This window comes from Caloenas nicobarica, chromosome 2, assembly GCF_036013445.1.
Source record: "Caloenas nicobarica isolate bCalNic1 chromosome 2, bCalNic1.hap1, whole genome shotgun sequence".
Lineage (NCBI taxonomy): Eukaryota > Metazoa > Chordata > Aves > Columbiformes > Columbidae > Caloenas > Caloenas nicobarica.
In genome coordinates this window covers 45,250,647-45,273,468 of record NC_088246.1, presented here as the reverse complement: position 1 = coordinate 45,273,468, position 22,822 = coordinate 45,250,647, and the positions used below count along the sequence as shown (strand labels likewise).

General features: G+C 38.4%; 1 protein-coding gene across 2 annotated transcripts in view; it reads right to left on the bottom strand.

Moving 5' to 3' along the window:
* The window catches only part of ANO10 (anoctamin 10), a 127,260-nt gene that overhangs the window by 33,941 nt on the left and 70,497 nt on the right, over positions 1-22,822 (bottom strand). For both annotated transcript variants that reach the window (XM_065629793.1, XM_065629792.1), the window contains one exon: positions 10,290-10,406. In XM_065629793.1, coding sequence (XP_065485865.1) covers positions 10,290-10,406 — 117 coding nt within the window. The remainder of the gene's footprint in view (positions 1-10,289; positions 10,407-22,822) is intronic.

Sequence of the window (22,822 nt, the reverse complement as noted above, 5' to 3'; positions counted from 1 at the left end):
AGAAAACAAATAATGAATTTTGTTCACTTTAATCTTCCAAAGCAAGTAGGAAAAAAAACCCAAAATCTCTTCAAAGTGTCATTCTGAGGGAAGTATTTATCTTAAAAACATGACCTTTCTTAGTCTACATGGAGCTTCAGCTATACCACTAGCTCAACATGGGGATGTTGGACTGGATGATCTCTAGTGGTCCCTTCCAGCCTATGCCAGTCTATGATTCTATGAAATCACCAGCTCTTAAAGGTCACATTTAAACATAGGCTCTAAGTAGCAGTCTGGGTAGACGGCAAAAATATTTAGGACATCATAGCAAAGTTCTTTATATTATGGATACAGTAAGTTTTTAAAAATGAGTGTTGACACAGACCAGGTATTTGCTAATTATGAACAAGTGGGTGTTCTCTGTTCTGATACAATGGAGATACCTATGTCAGGCATTATTAATTTTAAACTAACACAGATGAACATATGTAGAGTTTGCAGAAGCTTTCTGATGCACTGGAGTTAAAACAAATAAACACACCTTTGTTGGACCAAGCTGCTTCACATCCATCTGTTCACTTGGATGGTTTTCATCAGCAAAAACTGTACTACATTCAAATTCGTGAATTACCACAAATTTTGGGAAGCAGCAAAAGAGAGAAAGTGGACAAAACTGAGCTGCCAAATAGCATGCATAAATTACATGAATGTAAATGAAATATGAATTGATAACTTGTTCTAGAAAATTACAAGTGGCAGAAAAATCCTAAGCCAAAACCCCAATGCTGCCACATGTTGCTTAGCTTGTGGGACCTCAATGGCTAACAGGAGACAGTAATTTGACTAAGAATCAATCACTTGCACTGCCTGCCAGGCAAGTGTCCCCCATATAAGACACCTCAAGAGCCGGGTGCATTCAAAGCCTGAAACCTCCTGCACTGCAGTCTTTTTCTGTCTAGCTTTGGAGAAGAAACAGCAACAATTCCATGCATCCTCAATTAGATGAGAGGATGAGAAAGAAGAAAGTTAATGCTTTAAGGTAATTAATTGCTAACACTGAAAGGTTCACAGTAAAAAATAAAAAGAAAAAAAAATAAAAAAGAAAAGTAATCTTAATGGTCGTCGCTAGTGCATAGCAGTAGCTCACACTGCTTGTGTGACAGGGATCCAAACCATCCATCCTGTGATGGTCACAGGACAGGTCTCGGCAACAAAAGATCTCTTTATCAGGTTGAATCTCAAGCCATAGTTGCAGCAGAAAGTATCAGGAAACAACGCTGGGAGTGAATTCAGTAGGGGACAGATCAAAACGTCTGTAGAGAACATCTTACTCTGCAACACAGTCCTTGACTGGACTGACAGATTTTGCTGTCTCGTGTGAATTGAGCAAAAATGTTCCACATCTGTGTATACACTGTCGATGGTGTTTATGCCCAGTTTATTTGTACATATCTGTGATTGTAAAAAAAGCTGTGGCCCTCCTCTGAAAACTTAGATCTTCAGGTCAACACCACAGACTGAAAAATAGGGAAAATAATAAAGAATGACAGAAGTGCTAATTTTTATCTTGGTTTTTGAAAATCACCTCTCTCAATACATATCAACTCTATAGATGCTGGGGAAAGGTACACAATTTGAAAGTGCAAGAAGCAATGGTCCATTAAACCACTTTTATAGAGTACTCCACAATGAGAGTTTGAAAACCACTTGCATAGGTACTACTCTGACATACAAAAAGCATGTGCTACTTAAGTCACATATACAACATGTTGAAGTATTCATGCACGCTGTGCAATTTAAACAAAATTTATACATACAAAACACTTCTTTTTCTTTTTATGTTATTCAGACAAGCAATTACATCTCATTTCAGAACAAAAACTATCAATCCATACATATCACAAGGACTTGCCTATTTGGCATGTGTCTTACCTGCCTCACTGATACATATCAGAGTGCTGTCTCTCATACAACAAAATGTATGAGTATTCAAGGCAGCACGAGTAGGCACACAGATATTTTCAAGTTCCAAATGAATAAAACCCCAGTGGCTGCGTAGGCAACGCATCATATTTGATACCTGTTCTTAGAATCACCATGATCAGGCTGCACAGCATGTGCAAAGACTCAGTCACAGTGCAAGTGTCATCACTAACAACACATGGACATTAACTCACTTTTACATTTTTGTCTCTTTTCTCAGGAATTCTGTGGGTTCCTGCTTTTTGATCTCCAACTAGTCTCAGAAAGAGTTCTCCCTGTAGGTAGGATGACATAAAAGCCATCTTAAAAAAAAAAAAAAAAGTGTATTTTCTTTATCGTGTGTGTGTGTATGTGGATAATCAGATAATAATCAAATATCTAAAATTTGACTGAAATCATCTGAAAAGTTGAGATATATCCTATTTGCTGTTTTCCTGCTCATAGAGAAAGCTTTCCAGAGTCAAGTTTAATTACTTTGATTAAACTAGCATTTCTCTTAAAGGTTTCTTGTTCTCACTGGGATCTTTTAAAGTGGCATAGGGAAAAGGATATTTAAAATGTGATAGGTGTGTAGAAGTGCACAGCTGCTTACAACAAATACTACTTCATCACCAAGTGCTATTCAGTTCTATAAAGAAAGTTCCATTATCAAAGAATGGTAAGTGTAATCTTTAGGGGTTCTTTTCTTTTGAAGGAATTTTAATGAGACATGAGATTCATTTTTTTCTCTCCCTCTAGTCCTTCACCTTCTCAGTAACAGATGCAGCCATTATTTAGAAGTCTGTAACTACAGACACATGAATGTCCTGTTGAAAGCTGGTTACCAGAGTTGTTGAAATCGGATCTCACTGGGAACTTCACTCTCATTCGTATGGGAAGTGGAATAGCCTTTTCCCTTGTATTCAAACCAGTTCACATATAATTGGGATCCCCTCTGCGTTCTGAAACTATGTAAGTCTGATGTAGCTGCAGTATTCTTACAGTAGGAACAATTTTAACCTGGGTTTTATCCTATGCCCTTGCTCCAGGTTTCCTTGTTGAGATCATATCTTGTCAATGATCTGAGAGGTCAGGCAAAAAGAAGGGACTGAACTGATTGATGTTCATTCCACCACCAGACTCTAGGTCAGGATTTGGGAAAGGTAAAGCAGGTTATTTTTCCAGGGGGACTTAGCTCTTACAGAAACATATTTCAATGGACTATTTACCCCTGGCAACAGTCATGAAGAACGAATGGATTGTTAGAAAAGAAAATTACACCTGCTTGGAAGTTGGTGCATTGTTTATTTCTGTTCCCATTAAGAGCATGCAAAAGTATCACCATCACATTATACTCCTATCTATTTAAAAGTTTATATTTATACTGTTAGCTCTCAGGGGTCCCACATTTAAAAGTTTAACTTCTCTGCAAACCAGGCAGTCTTGGTGTCACCTCACCTTCAGTTAAAACGTCACAAAAGGGGACACAAAAACCTTCTTCCCAAATGAATGGGCTTTTGGTTTTACTTTTTTTCTTAAAGGATCATAATTTATTTTGGTTTTGCTAACACTTTTATATTGAAAGTAGTTTTCAGAAACATATTCTCAAGAAAGGCCCAGCATTAAAGGAATTCACATTTAAAGTACACTGGCAAAACTATGTTTGAACTCAGTATGTTCTCCTGAGACTGGGTGCAAGTCTTTGTATGCTTAAAAAACTGTGTTATGAAAGTACAATGAATCTTACTTGCATTGTATCCCCACTGCTACCAAACACATGCAAATGTTATATTGACATGTCTGAAAGCATTCTGACTATTCACCAGGGAAAAACTGCATTTGAAAAGCCGAATTAACAAGTTTGAACTCTCAAAATAAAAAACCTACAGCAAACAATAATAATTACTAATGACTAGTAATGATTCTATTTTAACCTAACCTGAGAGTTGTGTCTGATTACACAAACCAGTAGAGCCTATCAAAAGAAGTGCAGCCATACATTGATGCTGAAAAAAAAGAAGAGGTTTGGTAAAAATACTTTGTTCTTTAGAAACAACATTATTTTTAAGGATTTTTTGGGGTCAAAATATAAAGCAAGTGTTTTAATACATTGCATTATGTTTTAACCTAAATTTAATGTTTGAGCTCAAGTTTCACCAGTCATTCCTAAAAGTTGTTTTGCAAATCTTTGACTATTTGAACAAAATCTTTTCATTTCAGCTACTTGCCTTTCCTCCTGTCTGACTGCAGCTTTGTGTTTGCTCAGCATTGCCAGCAAGCACAGAAGGAGCTGCTGGTTTTATTATCAGCGATGCTTTGAGGGTAAGTCCTGAAGCTACAGGTAGTCCTTTTCTGAGCCCTCTAATTCTGGTAATTACAGCGCTGAATGAGGCAGGAATCCATTGCGTTTGTTTCAGCCTCACAAAAACTGTCTTCAGCTCCCATTTTACAAGATAAATAAGCAGGATGTTAAGCAGTAATCACTCATGCTCTCCTAATGTTAAAATGGTTAAAAGAAAATGAAAAAAAAGGATTCTGTTCTCTTCCTTCCCCCAGGAAAAAAGAAGGGACATTTCTGAGGGTCGCTGCCCGTTCCAGCAGCTCTGTTGGCCCACCACACCCATGGTCATGTTCTGAGACACATGACGTGTTAGTAAACAGAAAATCTCTGCAAGAACAACAGCTTCAAGAGCTGCAAGGAGCAAACACAGACGTTGCCCAGCGCAGAAGACCCTTAAGTTATCGGTATCTCTCTGTTTTGCTCTAAGCTACAGAAAGCTGCTCTCAGCGAGGCCGAGCACTGTGACAGGACAGGGCCCAGATGGGCCAGCACGCTCCAGCTCAGTGTCTTCCTTCTGGAAAGGACATCATTAGTGCTGGCGGGGAAACGGCAAGGTCCAGCCACTGCGGTCGGCAACCAGAAGCTTTGCAATTATTAGAGCTACTGCAGTGCAGTGAATTGCAATGTTAAAACACTGAAATTAGCTGAAGTAGAAGGTTTTATTGGAGAAAACGGCAAGTTTCACATGCCAGAATACCCACAGGAACAGGGAAAAAAAAAAGAGTTGAAATTTTCCATGTGACCGCACCTAGGCAAACAGACACCTGCCTCTTTCTGTCATTGTCTCTCCATCCCTTTCAAAAACAGTAGTTAACACACTATTGTGTGTTGAAGAAGGCTTTGGTCAACAAAGAAGATGCAGAGCGCAGTCACAGCATTCTCCAGTTCCTGCATTTCCCGGAGGGGGAATGGAGACACATCACACTCATTTTCAGGAAATGGATGACATTGCTGGAAAAATCCTAGTGAATGTTGTACCCACGGTTGCTTTGGAAAACTTGTTATTCTGCTGGAAACCATTAAGAAGGAGCACTACTGACTTACACACACTTAGCTCTCACTCTAAAGCAATTGAAGCAAGTATTTATGGATATTCATACTATACCATCGCCACCAAGCAGTTGTATGTAGATGGTACAACCACCACGGGAGATACTGAATGAAAGAACAAAAGGTCTTTCTCCACTTGGCTCAGGCTGAACGACTACATGACTTTATCTTGCTCAGAAAAGAAATACACCAGGGAGAACAAAAGAGGCATATTCTCATAGCTGGTGTTCAATAAACTTGATCCTTTTCATTACTGGCAGTTGAGGAAGGATGACAACTGTCCCTCAGCTGACCGGGCCCTTTGCTCACAAGCATATCATCTATCTGGAGTCTCTTTCTGGTGGAGCATTTAGAGATGGACACCACATATCCAAGAGATGAACAGGCTTCTTCAGATAAAGCCCTGAAAGGCTTCACTTGTCAGAAGGAAAAGGCATTCCTGTTAGAAGATACTGGCCACCAGTGGCTGGAACACACTAAGAAAGGAAGCTAGAGCACAGAGATGATGGGATGTTTATAGATTAGGTCCCCTTAGAGTAAAGGCTGGGTGTGGGGAGGGAACTGGGAAGGGATGCACAGAACAAACACCCCTCCACATCTGTATTTCTGCTCCAGCTCAAAGATGGGGTTTGTTCCCCTGTAGTTCCTCTGAAAAAGCAAACTCTAGCACTAAAATTTATTTCTGTATTATTGCTATCAGGCCTATGTTTATTCTGCTGAGATAGTGAAGGAGATGCTATAAGAAAAAAACATCTTTATCCAATTTATATAATTTATATAATTCAGGTGTTTTTAATGCAAACACACCATAAAAAGCACAAGCATTTTTACATCAATAAGCCTTTGTTTTCAGAGCTAATTCTGATGTTGTCTAGATAGCTGCACTTTGTGAAAAGATACACCATTCCTCACTATTTAAAACATTATTTTTCCTTGAAAAATGGCTACTAGTTATACACTATGTTGGAATTGCTACTCTCTGTATTTCATGCTCAGAAAACAATTGCATGAAGCATTATTTTGCTCCAGCTGGTCTCTCATTTGCTTTGCCTGGGTCTAGCTTCAGTGCAGAAAGAAGGAATTAATCTCATGTTTGCCTGAATCAGAAGAAGGTAATCCTGGGAAGATGTCATAATACCTGAAAACATGACTGTAATCTAGCCCACAAAAATGCAAGTTAAGCTTTTTAATCTGTGGTTGCCTTGTGTTTCTGGAACTTAGACCTTTTACAAGGACAGACTGCTGACCCATCTCCAATCATGAGGGCCTTTTGTCTATTCATTAAACTTTGATCTGTCCAGAAGCTAAAATGTTTACCAGCGTAGCTTTCACTGTTGCTGTCCTGAAAATGCTAGATAGTGTCCTTGTGCTAGTTTTACAGCATCGGTCCTCACCTCCGCCTTTGGTAATTCCTGAATCACTGAAGAATTAATTGGCTGCTCCCTTGTTGCTTGCAGGTACACCTGTGTTTGGTCTCTCTTCCTTAAAATAACAACTAGACAGAAGAGCACGGCATGATTCTGCGCTTGCAAGAAACAGACCCAACAGAGCAGAGTACTGCAAAAAAGCGAGGGGACTCTTGGGCACCTCATCGCCCTTTACTGGCTAGTTGCTTGCCTAAGAAGGACCACGATGCTCACCAGAAAAGGGTCCATCACCCCAGAGGCAGACAGTACCCATTCCTAGTTGCCCAGCATCCAGGAGTCCTTCTGGGTGACAAAGCAATGGACAGCACTGAAGGAGTGTGAATGTCATCACTCCCGCTAAAAATCCTTCTAAAAATCTTGATCCATATTCTCTTTAGTTTATTCTCTGCCCCCAGCCCCACCTTAAAACAGAGTCTAACCAGCCTCCTCTACCGTTCTTTACACTGAAGGACATCAGGGAAATTTGAAGCAAAGTCTACAGATGTAGCATATTCCCCAAACTGGATTCAGAGTCTTGAGTTATGTCAACAAACTCTGTTGTGATACTTTGCGTGTATTTTGAAAATAGATCAAATTATTACGACGCATTCAACAGTCCACTCCCTTTCAACAGTCTTAACACAACGACGTATGTCAAAAAATGTTTAAAAGAAACATTTCAGAATTTCTAAAAACCCTTTCTTAAAGTTTCGGATCTTGAAAACAAGACTGTCATTCCAATGTCTTTTTTTTTTTTTTTAATTATGGCATTTTTCACTGTATAGAAGGTTTTAACTAGCTCTAATGCTGAACAGTGATCTCTATTAGGGAGCTGAGACACTAAAAACCCTTTCAAATAGACACTAACTCAGTCTTCAAATGGATTTGAACACTGAATAGTTACAGTCCCACTGCACCAGGTTAAAAAGCAATTAGTTTGGCATTAATGAAAATGTAAAGGTGCTCACACTGTCTAAAGTTAAGGATCCCAAGCATAATCAATACACCTGTTCAAAGCAGCTGTGTTAGGAGATATTCTCTCCATGCATTATATATGGAGCCTAATAATCTGTTTTGGCATCTTAAAGGTTTACAGTCTGATAGTGTTAATACCCTTCTAATAGCTCCATCCCAAGACAGCACAAAAGCTCACATGGCAAAACACAACAGTATGCATGTCTGGACAGCATCAAGAGAGGAATGTGACGCATACTTGCACAAAAGTATATAAACCAGTTTCTCTGTAATATGTGATACCACAACACATTTGCCCCAGACTTTTATATTTGTTTCTGGGTTTTTTTAAGAACAGTTGTTTTGGTGGGTTTTCTTGGTGTTGTTTGGTTTGGTTGTTTGTTTGGTTGGGTTTTTTTGCGTGAAAGATGTACAGTTTAATTTAATGTGATGACTCTCAGTAACAAGAGGAAGAACTTGAAAACATGCTTCTAAAATAAATGCTCCAGTATCTTTTTGCACTGCCAACATATTACTTTTAAATGCAGGCATTTTTCACTCAAAAAACTAAGACACCAGAAAAAAAGCCCAAATCTCTGTATGTCGATGGGATAAATATCACAGTATCAATCAGAGGAAATCTAAAAAGGTGATGGTAGATATTTGTGTTTAAAGTACCTACCAAGGCACCTAAAAACCAGACAATATTCTTCCTGAATTCTGTAGGAAGACTCAAAGTATTAGGTGAGAACTGCAAGGCTTCTGGTTATTATTTAAATTTAGACTTCATTTTTACTACTGAATTAAGGAAACAAACCTGAAGAACTGGGGATCAGGCTTATATTATTGTAGGGAATGCACAGATGCAAGGATAGGACATGGAGTCCTAACTGCTGATGTACACACTCATTCAAAGAGACTCTGTATCTATTCCAGCTGGCACATTATAACCAAAGGTGACTGTATTCACTTGGGCTTAAGGTTCCAGTGGATGGCCTAGTTTTGCCTGTCTACAAAATGAAAAGAGATAAGAACAACTAAAATAGAAATGTAGTCCTGTTCCTTTTAATATTATCTAACAAGTACATTATATCCATGACCAGCTCCTGCTAACTTCACACTGACATACTAGAGAAAGGCAAAACAAAACTATCAGGCATTAGATTCAATTGCAATTTGGATTTCGTTTGTTATGTCTTATTATGAGAGACAGTGCTGACCTCAATAGCAATGTTCTAGCATCACACAAAACTGTGGGATCTTAACTAGAAAAGGCAGGGCATTGTTTACAGGCCTAGTTTGCCCAGAATTAAGAGATCATTTTGCCACATGCAGCTATCGTAGATGTTTTAAAGAGTAATCTCCAGTTCTACACAAAAACCACAGTATAGAGGAGGTTGCACGCCTGCATCTGGTGCACACAAAGAATATGCTCATGTAAAACCATGCACTGCAGCGTATAAATATCTAAGCTAAAAAGAAATAGGTGAGCCAGTCTCTGCAGCTCCATGCTGGTCTGTTGGTTTGTTTGTGGTCTGTTTGTTTGTTTCCCTTTTTATATGCACACTAGCTTAGAAATCCTATCTAGCATAGTACACTCAGAAACTCCTAAAGTACGCTGCCATTGCAAAACCAGCTCTGTAAAATCCCTGTATTCTACTGAAGCTAATCCGATTCTTCACCTCTTGTCATCTCCAGCATACTCTCTACGGAATCATTTGTTAAAACACAAATTTTCAGTACAAAAGTCTACTTCCTTATTTTCCTAAATTTCTTTGAAATGCCTGCTAAGAATATTTTAAAATATAACTTATTTATGCAATAAAATGAGAATATTGTATGGACAGGAAAATAAGGCAACAATACTTTTCCTTCATACATACTTAGTTCTCAAACATTTTTCTAAAGTTCAGTCTATTCACACTTTCTAGTTATATAGGAGCTAAGTTAACTGTTTATTTGTGACGGTATTTCAGCAATGAAAGAAATCCTAGTGTTGTAACAACAAACACCTCCAGGGGATGAAACTAGGTTTCATAGAGCCCAACATCCTTTAAAAGTGACAATATAAACAAAGTTATGTTTGCATACACAGGACAACAGACATTACAAGTTGCTACGCTACAAGCCATGCCAGAAACATCAAGCTGTCTGAAAAGGAAAACCATTTTCCTCACATACACTGATGGGTTGAAAGGACAGATGAATTGGTCAGAGCTTCCAGTTCGCTGCTCCACTTCTTAAACAGTGATGGACTAACAGAAAATGAAGCAGTTTCTGAAATGCTACAGTTTACAACCCAATGTGTAGAAGTAAAGCAGCGCTGGTTTCTATTTATTTAATACCCTCTGCTGTACGCGGCACTGCTAGTGATGGTTCCACGCTCCACGCAGCCACCCCAGCTCTGCCACCACAACCTGCAGGGCAGAGCTGGAACAGCCTCAGCGAGCTAATCGTAATATAATGCAAACAAGAATTTCAAAGTCCCCAGATTTACATATTTATCCACCTAAATCAAACGCAGAACCTCCCTAGTTTGTCATTCCTTCAGACCACCGACACTTTTCACTGTTATGCATGTCAGGTGCTCTTACCTGTTGTTTGAGGGCCTCTAGAGATTCAAATTCCAATTTGGCCAGTTTTATCTGGATATCTCGTGGTTTATCCGGAATTACAAACGCCATGATAAACTTTATTGCCAGTAGCAAGTGCTAGAAAAAAAGTAAAAAGAAAAATATTGTTCTATAGAGTTTGAAGCATGAAGAGAACAGCATAATATTGATACTATTGCCAGACTGTAGTAATAGAGGTATAAACAATTATTTCTTGTGACATGTACAACATGGATAGCAGACTATAACCACACTGAGCCTCAGCTACTCCATATTTTTTTCTATTTACAGTCATTCATCATTTGAATATAAACACAAACAGTTTGTCTTACTTTCATAACAATCCTATTGTTAGTATGTACTATAAATTTCTAATCCAATTTTCTATTTGTGATTCTAAATGAAAGAATGGCTTTTAAAACATATCACTGGTGCATAGAAATTAAATTGTGATACCCGGCGCATATAATTCCACAGTGAAATTTTTACATATATATACACACATATAATTACATATAATTAGATGCAATTATAACGACATGCACACGTGCAAGCACACATGTGCACATGTCATGATACAAATGAAACAAGCACACTGTAAAAAATAGGAACCCAGCATTTCTGCATTAGAGAAGTTATTAAAAACTAAAAGCATTCCTCAGAAAGCATCAGAAGGGAACAAAAACAACAAAGTTGTTAAAGAAATGGCACACAAATAAACAGAAAGTTTCCAGGAAATGGAGAATCATTCCACATAAATGATGGCTAATTTGGCATCTTGTATCACAAAATATTATAATCTTATTTAAGAGAAAACAAGCATGAAGTTCCATTGAACCCAGTCATTGAGCAGTCTTCGAATTTCACTTAAACAAGCACCATTCCCCTCATCTCACCAAAAAGAACTGTCAAACTGTTAAATCAGTGGGTTTGTTTCTTCATTTTTGTCAAATATAAATATAATCTCAACAAGTATCATTAAATCTCATTTTATCAAGGGCTGATCTAACACTACTCTATGTTTGCACGCAGGAATTTGCTCCTGTCTGAGAAAACCCTGACTGACATAAGACAACACTTAAATATATGCGCTTAACATTAAGCACGTGTTTAGGTTCTACTGACATGATGACACAGACACGCTTAAATTTAGATTGCACATCCATGTGATTAATCAAAATTCCCTGAATTTTTATAAAATGGAAGAGATCAGTGATCCTTTCTGAAATGGATTCTGTTGAGCTATATGATCTTGTTGTGCTTGGGCATGTGAATAGCAAGATAATAGATGAAAAATCCCTGAGATTCCGGAATTATGTGAGCAAGAAGCTATTACAGCAAGACCACTACAGACTTCACAGGAGTGGCAGTGAAACTCTAAATGAGCCAATTCCCATCAATAAGAAAGACTGAAAATAAGAACTCAGATAATAGTAACAAATAAGAGAACAACAACAAAGAGCCATAAGTGAAATTATTTTTTTAAATATATTACAAAAAAATACTTAGCAGGTCTAGGAAAAAACTGTCAGTACAAGGAACAATACTTTATTTATAGAGGTGAAAGGAAGGCTGAAAATTAATGTAATGCTAATACATCATCAGCAAAAAGTTGAACACAGATTAAGAGGTTAATGAAGCAATTAGCATGTCTGCTGTGTAATTCAGTAGGTACTACCGCATTATTTAAAAAAGTGATGTCAACAGTAAAACATTCTCCCACTCACACAAATTTTGTTTTCCCACTCAACTGAATAGTGTCTGCTGCTAAGGAACTTTTCTTGCAAAAAAATTGATAGCAAACACTGTTGGTTTATGCTAGAAATACATAACAATAAAAGATGTCTCAGAGATAGCACTGGAGGAGTCTCTTAAATGGAAAAAGGTAAAATGTTGAAGACAATAATATAAAATAAGACAAACAATACTCTTGTGCAGAAGAGAGTCATAAGGAATCATAAAACGAAGGGGAATAACTAATCTACAGATAAAATTTTGGTTTGGAAAAAGGAAAATAAGGAGGGAGAGGGTTGTTACAAACCCAACCATTATTTCTAACTGCAACCGTTACAAAGTTAGGTTTTTTCCAAGAACATGACCTTCATAATGACTGCAAGAGGACTATTTCTCTGCAAGCAAAACCCAGGGTAACATTCACACAAGCTGTAAGCTCTCTGATGCCAACAGCAAAGTCCTCTCCTATTTTGCAATCTGCCAAGTGGGCACAGGGAGAAACAGCAATGAGTCTCGCCCCCTTGATAAATGCAGTGCCATCAAACTCTTTGTGGTCTTGTGCCAGGTGCTTAGAGAGCCAGAAGAACGAGTCTGTTCTGCAAAGCCACCGAGGAGAGTAGAGGCAGCAGCTGTGTTTTGCAGCAGTGGGTCCCCAACCTTGCCTCTTCTCCAACAGAAAATGCAAATTAGGGTTAAATTCCTGGAACTTTGAACAGCTAATTTAATTTCTATAGTGGTCTGACTGCAGCGATTCCTGTCGAAACCTACTCAACTAAAAAAAAAAAAGAAAGGATAACAGAAGGAATAGCTGTGTTGCTGGTTAGCTAATAAAGCATATGCCAAACATCAGCTTGGAGAGTTTAATAAAATTTTGTACCAAAAGCCCACTTTAGAATCTAATATTTATAAAAAATTTCAATTAAAATCAGAAGTCTGGACCTAGTCCAGCCTAGAACAAGTACATACTATGAAACAAAATGGTCACTAGTTACCAACTCCGCATAGAATCGTTTAGGTTGGAAGAGACCCTCAGGATCATCGAGTCCAACCATAACCTAACTCTGGCACTAAACCATGTCCCTAAGAACCTTGTCTACGCATCTTTTAAACACCTCCAGGGATGGTGACTAAACTACTTCCCTGGGCACTCTGTTCCAAAGCCTGACAGCCCTTTCCGTGAAGAAATTTTTCCTTATATCCAATCTAAACCTCCCCTGGCGCAACTTGAGGCCATTTCCTCTTGTCCTATCACTTGTTACTTGGGAGAAGAGACCAACACCCTCCATGCTACAACCTCCTTTCAGGTAGTTGTAGACAGCGATCAGGTCTCCCCTCAGCCTCCTCTTCTCCAGACTAAACAGCCCCAGCTCCCTCAGCTGCTCCTCATCAGACTTGTGCTCCAGGTAGGGAACCCTACACAAAAGGCAACACTGGAGAATGGCACATCGCTTTGAACCTCTGTTCTCTGCTGGTGCATGCAAAATGCCTTTCCAAATGTAAAGGAAAGGATCACTGCAAAATCATGTTACTGTCAGAGGAGAAGGCAGGGAGATCATTAGATTCTTTGCTAAGACTCTGGATCACAGTATTCTGACATTAAACTAAGCTAAGATCAAACACTAAGAATGGAAAAAAAAACCTCCTAACTTCTCTCTTTCTTTGGCAACAGTTTTTAGCTTTTAGCTTTGAGGGGTTTGCGTCTTTCTGAGAGTAGAAAAAAGGCGGGAGGAAAGTGAAAAATAATTCTGTCAAGGGAGAAATACAGGGAAAGAAAAACTTCCATAAAGCTCAGGAAGTTCAATTAAATTAAATTGTCTTTAATAGACAGCAATAAAATAAATTTATGAGCAAATATTTCTGCAATATATGTTAAAAGAAAGCACGACCATACTTTCCTTCCCGCTTTTAGACTGAACTGGCTTCATTATAGAGTCTTGCAAATAGAGCAGAATTGTCATAGCTGAGGGACTTTAAAAAAGGCCTTTCTTCTGCTACACTGATAAATGTTGCTTTAAAAACCTCATCTCCCATATGTTATTATGAAATTTTTGTAAAATGGCAATGAAATCTGCCTTGGTATATTTCTGACATTCCTTCCAAAATTTCATTTTATTCACGGGCATGTCCAAAATCCTGGAAGGGAATGACAAAAAAAGTTGTTATTACGCGTTGGTCCTATTTCAAGACTTCTCCACATCTCCCATTCAGTTTGACACTTTGTCTTCTCTTCCCACAGACATACATGGGCACACACCGTCCAGATGCCTGCCACAATCTGCATCCTCCATCTACCCCATTTACCCCCAAACCAGCATAACCCCACTCTCCCACATTTCAGCCAGAACAAGCTTCCTTCTCCTCCTCGCCAAAACAGACCGAAGTGCCGCCTCCCTGCCTCAGCTTCCGTGCCTCTCGCCACTCCAGTGAAGTTGGTCTCAGCTCTCAGCTGAAATATGCCCAGTACAGGTGAAATGTTCATGCACTTACACCTGCTGCACTCCTTTAAGTCCCTACAAAGCACATAAAACAAAGATGTTTCAGAAGCTTAGGAACTTTGCCCAAGTTTGGGTGATTTTCTCATAGGAGCATCATAAAGCACGTTCTTGAGATCAATGTAAGCCTCCTACCAACCTTCGCATTGCTACTTCAGAGCACAGATGCAACACATCTTCTCAACACAATAGTAATCTTATTTTTATATATTTATACAGATCTGTTTTCTCCTTTCTTAATCACAGAATCACAGAATGTTAGGGATTGGAAGGGACCTCGAAAGATCATCTAGTCCAATCCCCCTGCCAGAGCAGGAACTTCCAGGTGAGGTTACACAGGAAGGCGTCCAGGCGGGTTTTGAATGTCTCCAGAGAAGGAGACTCCACAACCTCCCTGGGCAGCCTGTTCCAGTGCTCTGTCACCCTCAGAGTAAAGAAGCTTATTCTCGTTTCTAAGTGGAACCTCCTGTGTTCCAGTTTATACCCATTGCCCCTTGTCCTATCATTGGTTGTCACCGAGAAGAGCCTGGCTCCATCCTTGTGACAGTCACCCTTTACATATTTATAAACATTAATGAGGTCACCCCTCAGTCTCCTCTTCTCCAAGCTAAAGAGACCCAGCTCCCTCAGCCTTTCCTCATAAGGGAGATGCTTCACTCCCTTAATCACCTCTAAAAGGAGGAAGGCACTTGTGTAAAAATGCAAAAACTCCAAACTGGAAAGCCCATCCAGCAGGGAGACCTTCCGTAACTAAACAGAAGCTTCTTACAAAACGAGGCAGAAAGCGTAAGCAGAGATGGTGTTATCTGGTCCGTTTATAATTTGTAATAGAACCCCTGTTTCTTCCTTTTAGACGATGAACACAAACCCACAAAGGCTATCCAAGGAGAACTGGTAGCTACATTTCTGACAGAACATCTCACAGACCATCAGAAGGGTAAGGGCACATCATCCATCTCCTATTGACCATACGGGCACGTTTGTGAAATCTAGCCGCGCTCAACAGCGTATTTAAGTTTATGTTGAGTTTTAAACATATCTATAAATCTGTTTATGTTCAGAAAAACATTTAAGCCCAGGCTTAAAAGCAGATTAAAAAAATAATGCCCAGGTCATTTGCTGAATCTGCATCTTAAAATGTAATGGCTGAATTGCAATCTCTATTTTCTTTTCCTGGGAGTGGTAGGATGTCACATACTAAATTCACCTGTCTGAAGAGATGAATGTCAGCTCGGATAGAGTCTCCTTACATTTACACTTCTCAAATGACCTTAATTAGTGCAGAAATCCTGGTCTATATTTTTATTACCAATCCACTATAAAGCCTAACAAGTAGAAATCTGTGCTGAAAAAGATACCAGGCTTTAATATGCAGTTCTGAGGCATACTTCAATCACAGAAAATAGTATTAAGCTATGGCATGAGAAATGGGGTTACACACACATTAGCAGCACCAGCCTCTAGTAGCACTGATACACCCTATCAGCCATGTCCTGGCCTTATACCTCAAGACTATTGAACTGGCTTCTTTCAGAGGAACTCAATTTATTCTAAATACTACAGTTGCTTCATATAACTATCACTATTGAAAACAAGCTGATTCCAGACCAGCACTGCTTAGCAAGAAGCTAACAGGTGATACAATATGAAAGATTAAAAATTCAAGATAATCTCTAAGAAAGCAGATTCTCTGTTCATGTTTCCAGGAAGTAACTGCAGTAACATGTTAAGCAAAGGGAAAAAAAAACAAAAAAACAAAAAACCCCACCAAATCAACATCATCCCCTAGTGAGGGAGTGGGTCTCTTCTGCCTTTATGTATTTTTGTACTCCTGTTTTCAAAATAGCTCTAAAAGGACAGTTGGGAAACAAACAAAACAAATCAGTCCTACTTCTGAAACTTAGTCCTGCTCTTGCAAAGCCTTAGGAAGTATTTAAACCAGACACAACTTTCAACATAAGTCATCAGGGCCAACCTGTTAAACAAACATTCTACCAGTGCACATGCTAATAAACGTCAAAGCACAAGCAATCTGACCAACTGCATAGTCGTGACAATTTTTTCATCTTATGGCACTATTATACTTTCTAGTAATTAAAAAAATTTTAAAAATGAATTTTATAATTATCTATACATTATTTTTCGGTAATGTTTAAACCACAGCTGTTATACATCATATTCAGTCACTAATGAACTGAAGCATTGTCTGGTTTTATTTGGCTTTTTGAAAAATTTTAGATGCCCAACTGTTCTCCATAATTTTCTCCAACAATTAAGATGTGAGGCAGCCTGAAAATCTATAGAAATTTTATCACCAACTTATCTGATGCTGGAAAAAAGCCACTAGTTCTTAATTTCTCAAATTTACATATCTGTCCAAGCCTTTTTATAGACCTTTTACACTGGAATTTTTAAGCCTACTTTCAGGTTACTTTTTCAAGACCCAAGTATGAAAAAAGAGGGGCAAGGGGTGGTAAGTAGGGTGTCTTATTTACATACCCAAGCAACGCTCTCCCCTCTCTCCAGGCAAACTGCCATTTTTGCATCTATCACTAGAAATTGTATATTCAGCAGGTTCTAGAAACACCTGCTGAAAGAAAAAATTCTAAATAAAAGAACTTCTGATATCAACCTAGTACACAGGCTTCCAAGTGACTGTAGCGTAGGAAAAAACAGTTACCTTAATAATCTGTATGTCTTATAAACACAGCATATTCTGTGATCCAAAATATTGTATGATACAGCACACTTGCAAAAATGTCTCTATGTAACTACAACATACACAAATGAGCATTTCAGAAATGTTACAAGATGTGATTTTTCTCATATTTGTTTCATTCTGTAGTCCATTCAAAAGCGATGAAAAAAAAGCACTGCAGGTGTAAATTTGTCTTGGAGCTTCTAAGTATTTGCTAATGGTTAATTTTGCAGTAACTCAACAGTCTTGAAAACAGCATGATAATGCACCCATCTCTATGTTACCATTTGATAATCCTGAAATGTTTTGGCACAACTCTTATCTCAATTTATGGCTACGGTTTCATAGGAACTGGGATAAGAGTTGCCAAAAAATGAATTAGCTGATGCTGAATGTAATGAACAGCAGAGCTTTGATTACGCTCTGAAATAAATTCTAAATGAAAAGTGGAAAGAAGGATGCCCATGGAATTAAAACTGACAGTATGATTAATACCAACATGCCATATGAAGTGCCTCTTAGCTGATTGCTAACATTACATATTGGCTCCTATTCTGACAGGTGTAGTTTATTGTCAAAATGCCCCAATGTTCCACATCAAGGAAGGAAAAAAAAAAGTTTGCTATTTTCTATTAACCTACAAAACTTATACTTCTTTCCACATCTAAGCCATGCATTTTTATCTAAGACAAAAAAAAAGGCAAGTAAATTACAGCACGTCATTGTAATTATGCATTGTAAGGAATTCTCTTTGTCATGACTCAGAAATTCCTCCTCGGTTATATGACTGAATGACCTGGGATTAGTAAGGAGATCTGAAGCATTGTTTCTGCCAGGGGTTTGAAACTACTGTAAACCAGTTCAGTGATAAACAGTAATTGTCACCTACTGTAGCTATCACAGATTTCAAGAACTCTTTGCTCCTGCCTCAATCAAGCCTCATTTGTCTTATTGCAAGCCAAAGCGGACAGGTATAAAACTCCCAATTGAGTTTTGGACAGACTCAGCACAGATATCAAAATTTACACATATGAAAGTAAACCCACCATACTTTAATAAGCCTTGCAGATGGTCTTCCCAAAACTGTGTGTTGGTTCTGGAGATTGTGAGACAATTAGACTTGTCAATCTGACATTTTTCTTCAGTTTATGCTAGGGAAAGATGATGTTGCATCTATATTAGAAATTAAACTATTTAAAACATTGAAATTGATGGTTTTATCTGTCACCTTGGCAGCAAGTAACACAAAAAGTAACTAGGGTTTAGTTTAAATTAAGAGCAAAGTCTCAGCCAGTTTTTCTTCAAAGAAGCTTTCACCTTTAACTGCAAACAACAAGTTATCTGACTAGATGCATCACATTGTATTTACAGATATTTGCTAATTTCTCTTGCAACTGCCTGGCTTTACATACAACTGTCTTAAGATGCTTTCAAAGCTGATTCGCAAGAACATTATTCCCACTGAAAAATCCATTCACCTCACAACACCAAGATAAGTAAAAGAGCTGTATCTGAATAAATGCATTCATAACAAAATGGAATATTTCAGCACACTGCAAATGCATCTTCGTTGTATGATTCAAAATTTTAGTCTAACGCACAGCTTGCTTCTGTGTATTCATCCTATCACAAATGGCACGCTTTACTCCACTTCTGTTTGAAGCTGAAAGTGAATTCTGTAGGACACGGCACGTTTTTTAATCTGGACCAAAAGGTGAATCATGTAATGTTAAGTAACGAAAAAAATGTCAGAGTCATGACTCATCAGAGAAAAATAATGGTATTGCAATAGATCACACAGCTTTCCATTCAGCTGGAGTATTTTAATTAAACACTGCAGCAGGTGTTTGGATATGCTGCCAACTCCTGAAAAGCTTGCATAAAAACTGTGTCTTAAAAAAAATAAAGACCTGTACATCCTCAAGCCCTCCTTATTTGTCCTTTCTGCAAATGGGTCTTCACAGAATTACATACGATTTTCTCTGGTTTGGAACATCAGTACCTGCCCTCCCTATAGAAGAGTTATCCATCAAAGGTGTTGGAAGCTAGCCATGCAATTCTCACATCAACTTTTGTGGCCACAGCAGATCCATGCAGCAGAACGCAGCCCAGAGTTAAGCCTTAGCTGCTGATCTGCTTCAACTTGTTGGGAACATAACTGGTCTGTTCAAGCTGACAAAAAGCGAATCTTTTAACTGAGAGCCAAATCCACTTTTGAGACAAAATACTGCAGTTAATGCAGATCCCTTTGTAGGTCATATGCACGCAACTGAGTTTTTCAGCAATAACACACCTCCTAGCTTTAGCTCTCCATGAACTCACAGAAAAACAGCCTGTGAAACAGTTCCAGAACTTCTTCAGGAATGCAAAGCCCATCAAAAGGTGCAGACTCCAGAAGAGAGGTGGGAAGAAACAGAGTGGAAGAGAGGAAGAACAAGCCACATCCTCCACAGCAGCAGTAAGTGAATCTATCAAGTCACTCTATGAGCTGAGAACACGAGTCAGAATGTAAATCCCAACCTAAAGACTAGAAAGCAGTAACTCTACTGTACATTGGGATACACACAGCTGCATCAGTGCAGTACTGTTCTTCAAAACTAGACTTATAGCAGCATAATCCAATGCTTACTGCTTGACAAATTCAGTGGGCATCTGGAACATCTCAAAAATCACCATGTTTGAATCAGGAAGACATTCTCGATTGAATTGTGATGTAGGAGCAGAAAAGAATACCAGCAAAAATGATAATACAGCAACAAAGACAGTTATTCACTTACTCAGTTTTTTTCTGAGACTTGGTAGTTTGGCCCTTGGAACTACAGGCAAAACAGAAAACCAACACTTTAATCTCAGCAGTGCAACAGCTTTACCAACCTGCAGTGAGCACAACTTTTTATCTCCCTACAAATAGCAAGGCAGAAAGACAGAAAGACAGAAAGACAGAAAGACAGAAAGACAGAAAGACAGAAAGACAGAAAGCAAGCAGCACTACTTATAGATTCAATTAGAATTTTAAGACCATTTGGGAGTCAACTTTCAGCAAGGGCTCGGCATCACTTTGTTGCTATGAAACACTATCACATAGGAATAATCAGCCATGAAAACCTGCAGCTGACTCATTCTCTGGCTGAAATGACCTCAGCTGAGCAGGCCACTTTCAATTTGAAATGAATTAAGTAGCAATTCTGAACATGGCTCTGAAAGATGCCTCGAGCATCTGAAATGGGTAATGCTGAGATGTCAGACAAGATCTTGGACCAGGGACTGAATCTGAGCAGGTCCTTGAGTAACTGTAATATAACATGCAAGCAGAGACGAGTGGGAAGCTGAGACTTTTCATGCATGAATCTCAACAAAGCTAACCAGTGCTATCACGGGAATCTGAAAAGTCCAGGGAGCGAAGGAAGACATCATCTGTAACTATGACTGGTCTGCTACTCATAATTAATAGGGGTAACATGGTACCAAATATGACTGTGTCTCGGCATCAAAACTCATTCTGGGAATGAGAGAAACCTGTGAAGAGACATTACCTCATTATAGGAATAATTTCTAGCAGTAGTGCTGTGAACCTGCTGTGAACCAGGAGAATGGTGTTACAGAAGTATGTATTCTGCAGACCATGAGTCTTGAACCAGTCCTGGGTCTGCACAGATATACTGATGAAAAGCAGATATTTATTTTCCATTAATCTGGTGACCATTTGTATTTATTCATTTTCCTTATGATCAGACTGAAAAGTGATTCGCTTTCTTCTTTGAGTTAAGGAAATGCTGGAAATGAAAGTATTGTACAACACCTTTCCTTCAGCAACACCAGCCAGCTCACCATCTCCAGGACCTGCTGTCCACAAAAGCCACAAAAGATCATAGCACTTCAAATCTTTTATCCAACCACAGGATCCCTCAACAGTTGCCTGAGTCTTAACTAGAAACAAACTAATAGCACAGCGAACAGGCAAAACATGAACAAAATTTTCAGGGTTCAAAGTGTCACTTTGCTGCGACCCTGCCTTTTTGCCTTAGAAGTCCTTCAAGAGCTGTTGCTTGAGAGAAGAAATCCATAAAACCTCTTGGCCTAGATTTTATCTTTATATATATATATATATACACCCTTGACCAAGTGTTCTTTCATAATCCAAACACACACATCCTTATGTATAAAAGAAATATTCCCCATATACTCAAAAAGGTTAAAAAAAAATTCAATGGGAGAACTTGTCGTGGAATGTTTGAGAGATGTGGCAGTACTTGAAGTTGTGGGGTTTTGTGACATAACATCTAAACAATTATATTCTAACATAGTAAATTGTCATACAAAAATCCTAAAAGGTTAAAGTCATGTCAGATAACAGGCTCATAAGTCAGTTTTGCTACTTCATGCTCTTTTCTTAACATCTCATCTGGCATTTTTACTAGGAGAAGGAATATCAGTACATCTCAAACATAGGAAAAAAAATTATCAAACAGTATTCAAAAGTAAGACCTTACAGCATGACATAAAAGTATTATGAGAAGAAGAAGAGTATATTTTTCTTTCAACCCAGAAGAACATTTCTTTTCTTTCATAGTACTGAATGGTTCTGGGTTAGACAAGATAACTTTGCTGTATGTAGCAATTTAAAAATCCATTTCTATGATGAATCATTTTAGCATCATTGATACCTAGCGCGCTCAAACCAGAAACAATGTCTTTACCAGTCAGCAGACATATACAATGAAATTACATTGTTTTGCTCACTTCCAATGGGAATAAGCATATTACCCTGTCACCTCAAACCTGAAAAGCATCTGGATCTTTCTCAGAATTTGCAGAGATGCCAAATGTAAACTAGAGAAGTACCAAACACTGTACTGCTTCTGGTTTTGCTTTAAATGTTCATCCAGGCAATAATTATCTTTTTTCCTGCCTACCTGATCTTTTAAAATCAGTTACTATGTTTCAAACACTGTGTCTTTAAACACATTACACATGTATATGACTGTATTTTATCCTGGTTTGGGTTTTTAGAAACTCTGAGGTTTTCCATTGTTGTTTTGTGGGAAGGGACTTTTTTGTTATAAGTAACTTTGCATCTTTCCATGTTACATTTACTTATTTTTGCTTAACTTCCCTCACACAGATAAAAGGTGTTAGTTAATATGGTTCAAAACAAAACCATTTAGGGACCACTGACACTCAAGATTCTTGTGAAGATGTAAGCCAATATTTAGCATCGTTATTCTTCCAACATAAACAGGCTGAAATCACAAATTGTGAGAGTTTCTTTGTCAACTTGGGCTGCTTGAAGTGAATACAAAACATGCTTTAGAATTTTACAATATGATTTCTAAAGGAAAGAACGTAATTACGGAAAGGTTTACTTGATTTTATTGCTATAACACCGAAGGAGATACAACAGAGGTTAGCTTTACAAAACAAACCAGATACAGCTGCATTGATCAGAGGTGCTTTGTTACGCTGGCCTGTCAGAGGTTTGATTCCTTGATCTCATTAAGGACATGCTTGGTTGTTAGGAGGGATAATCTTTCTGACAATGCTTTGCTTTTGAGGGACACAAATTTCATTTATTATGGCTGGGTTAAAAGTTC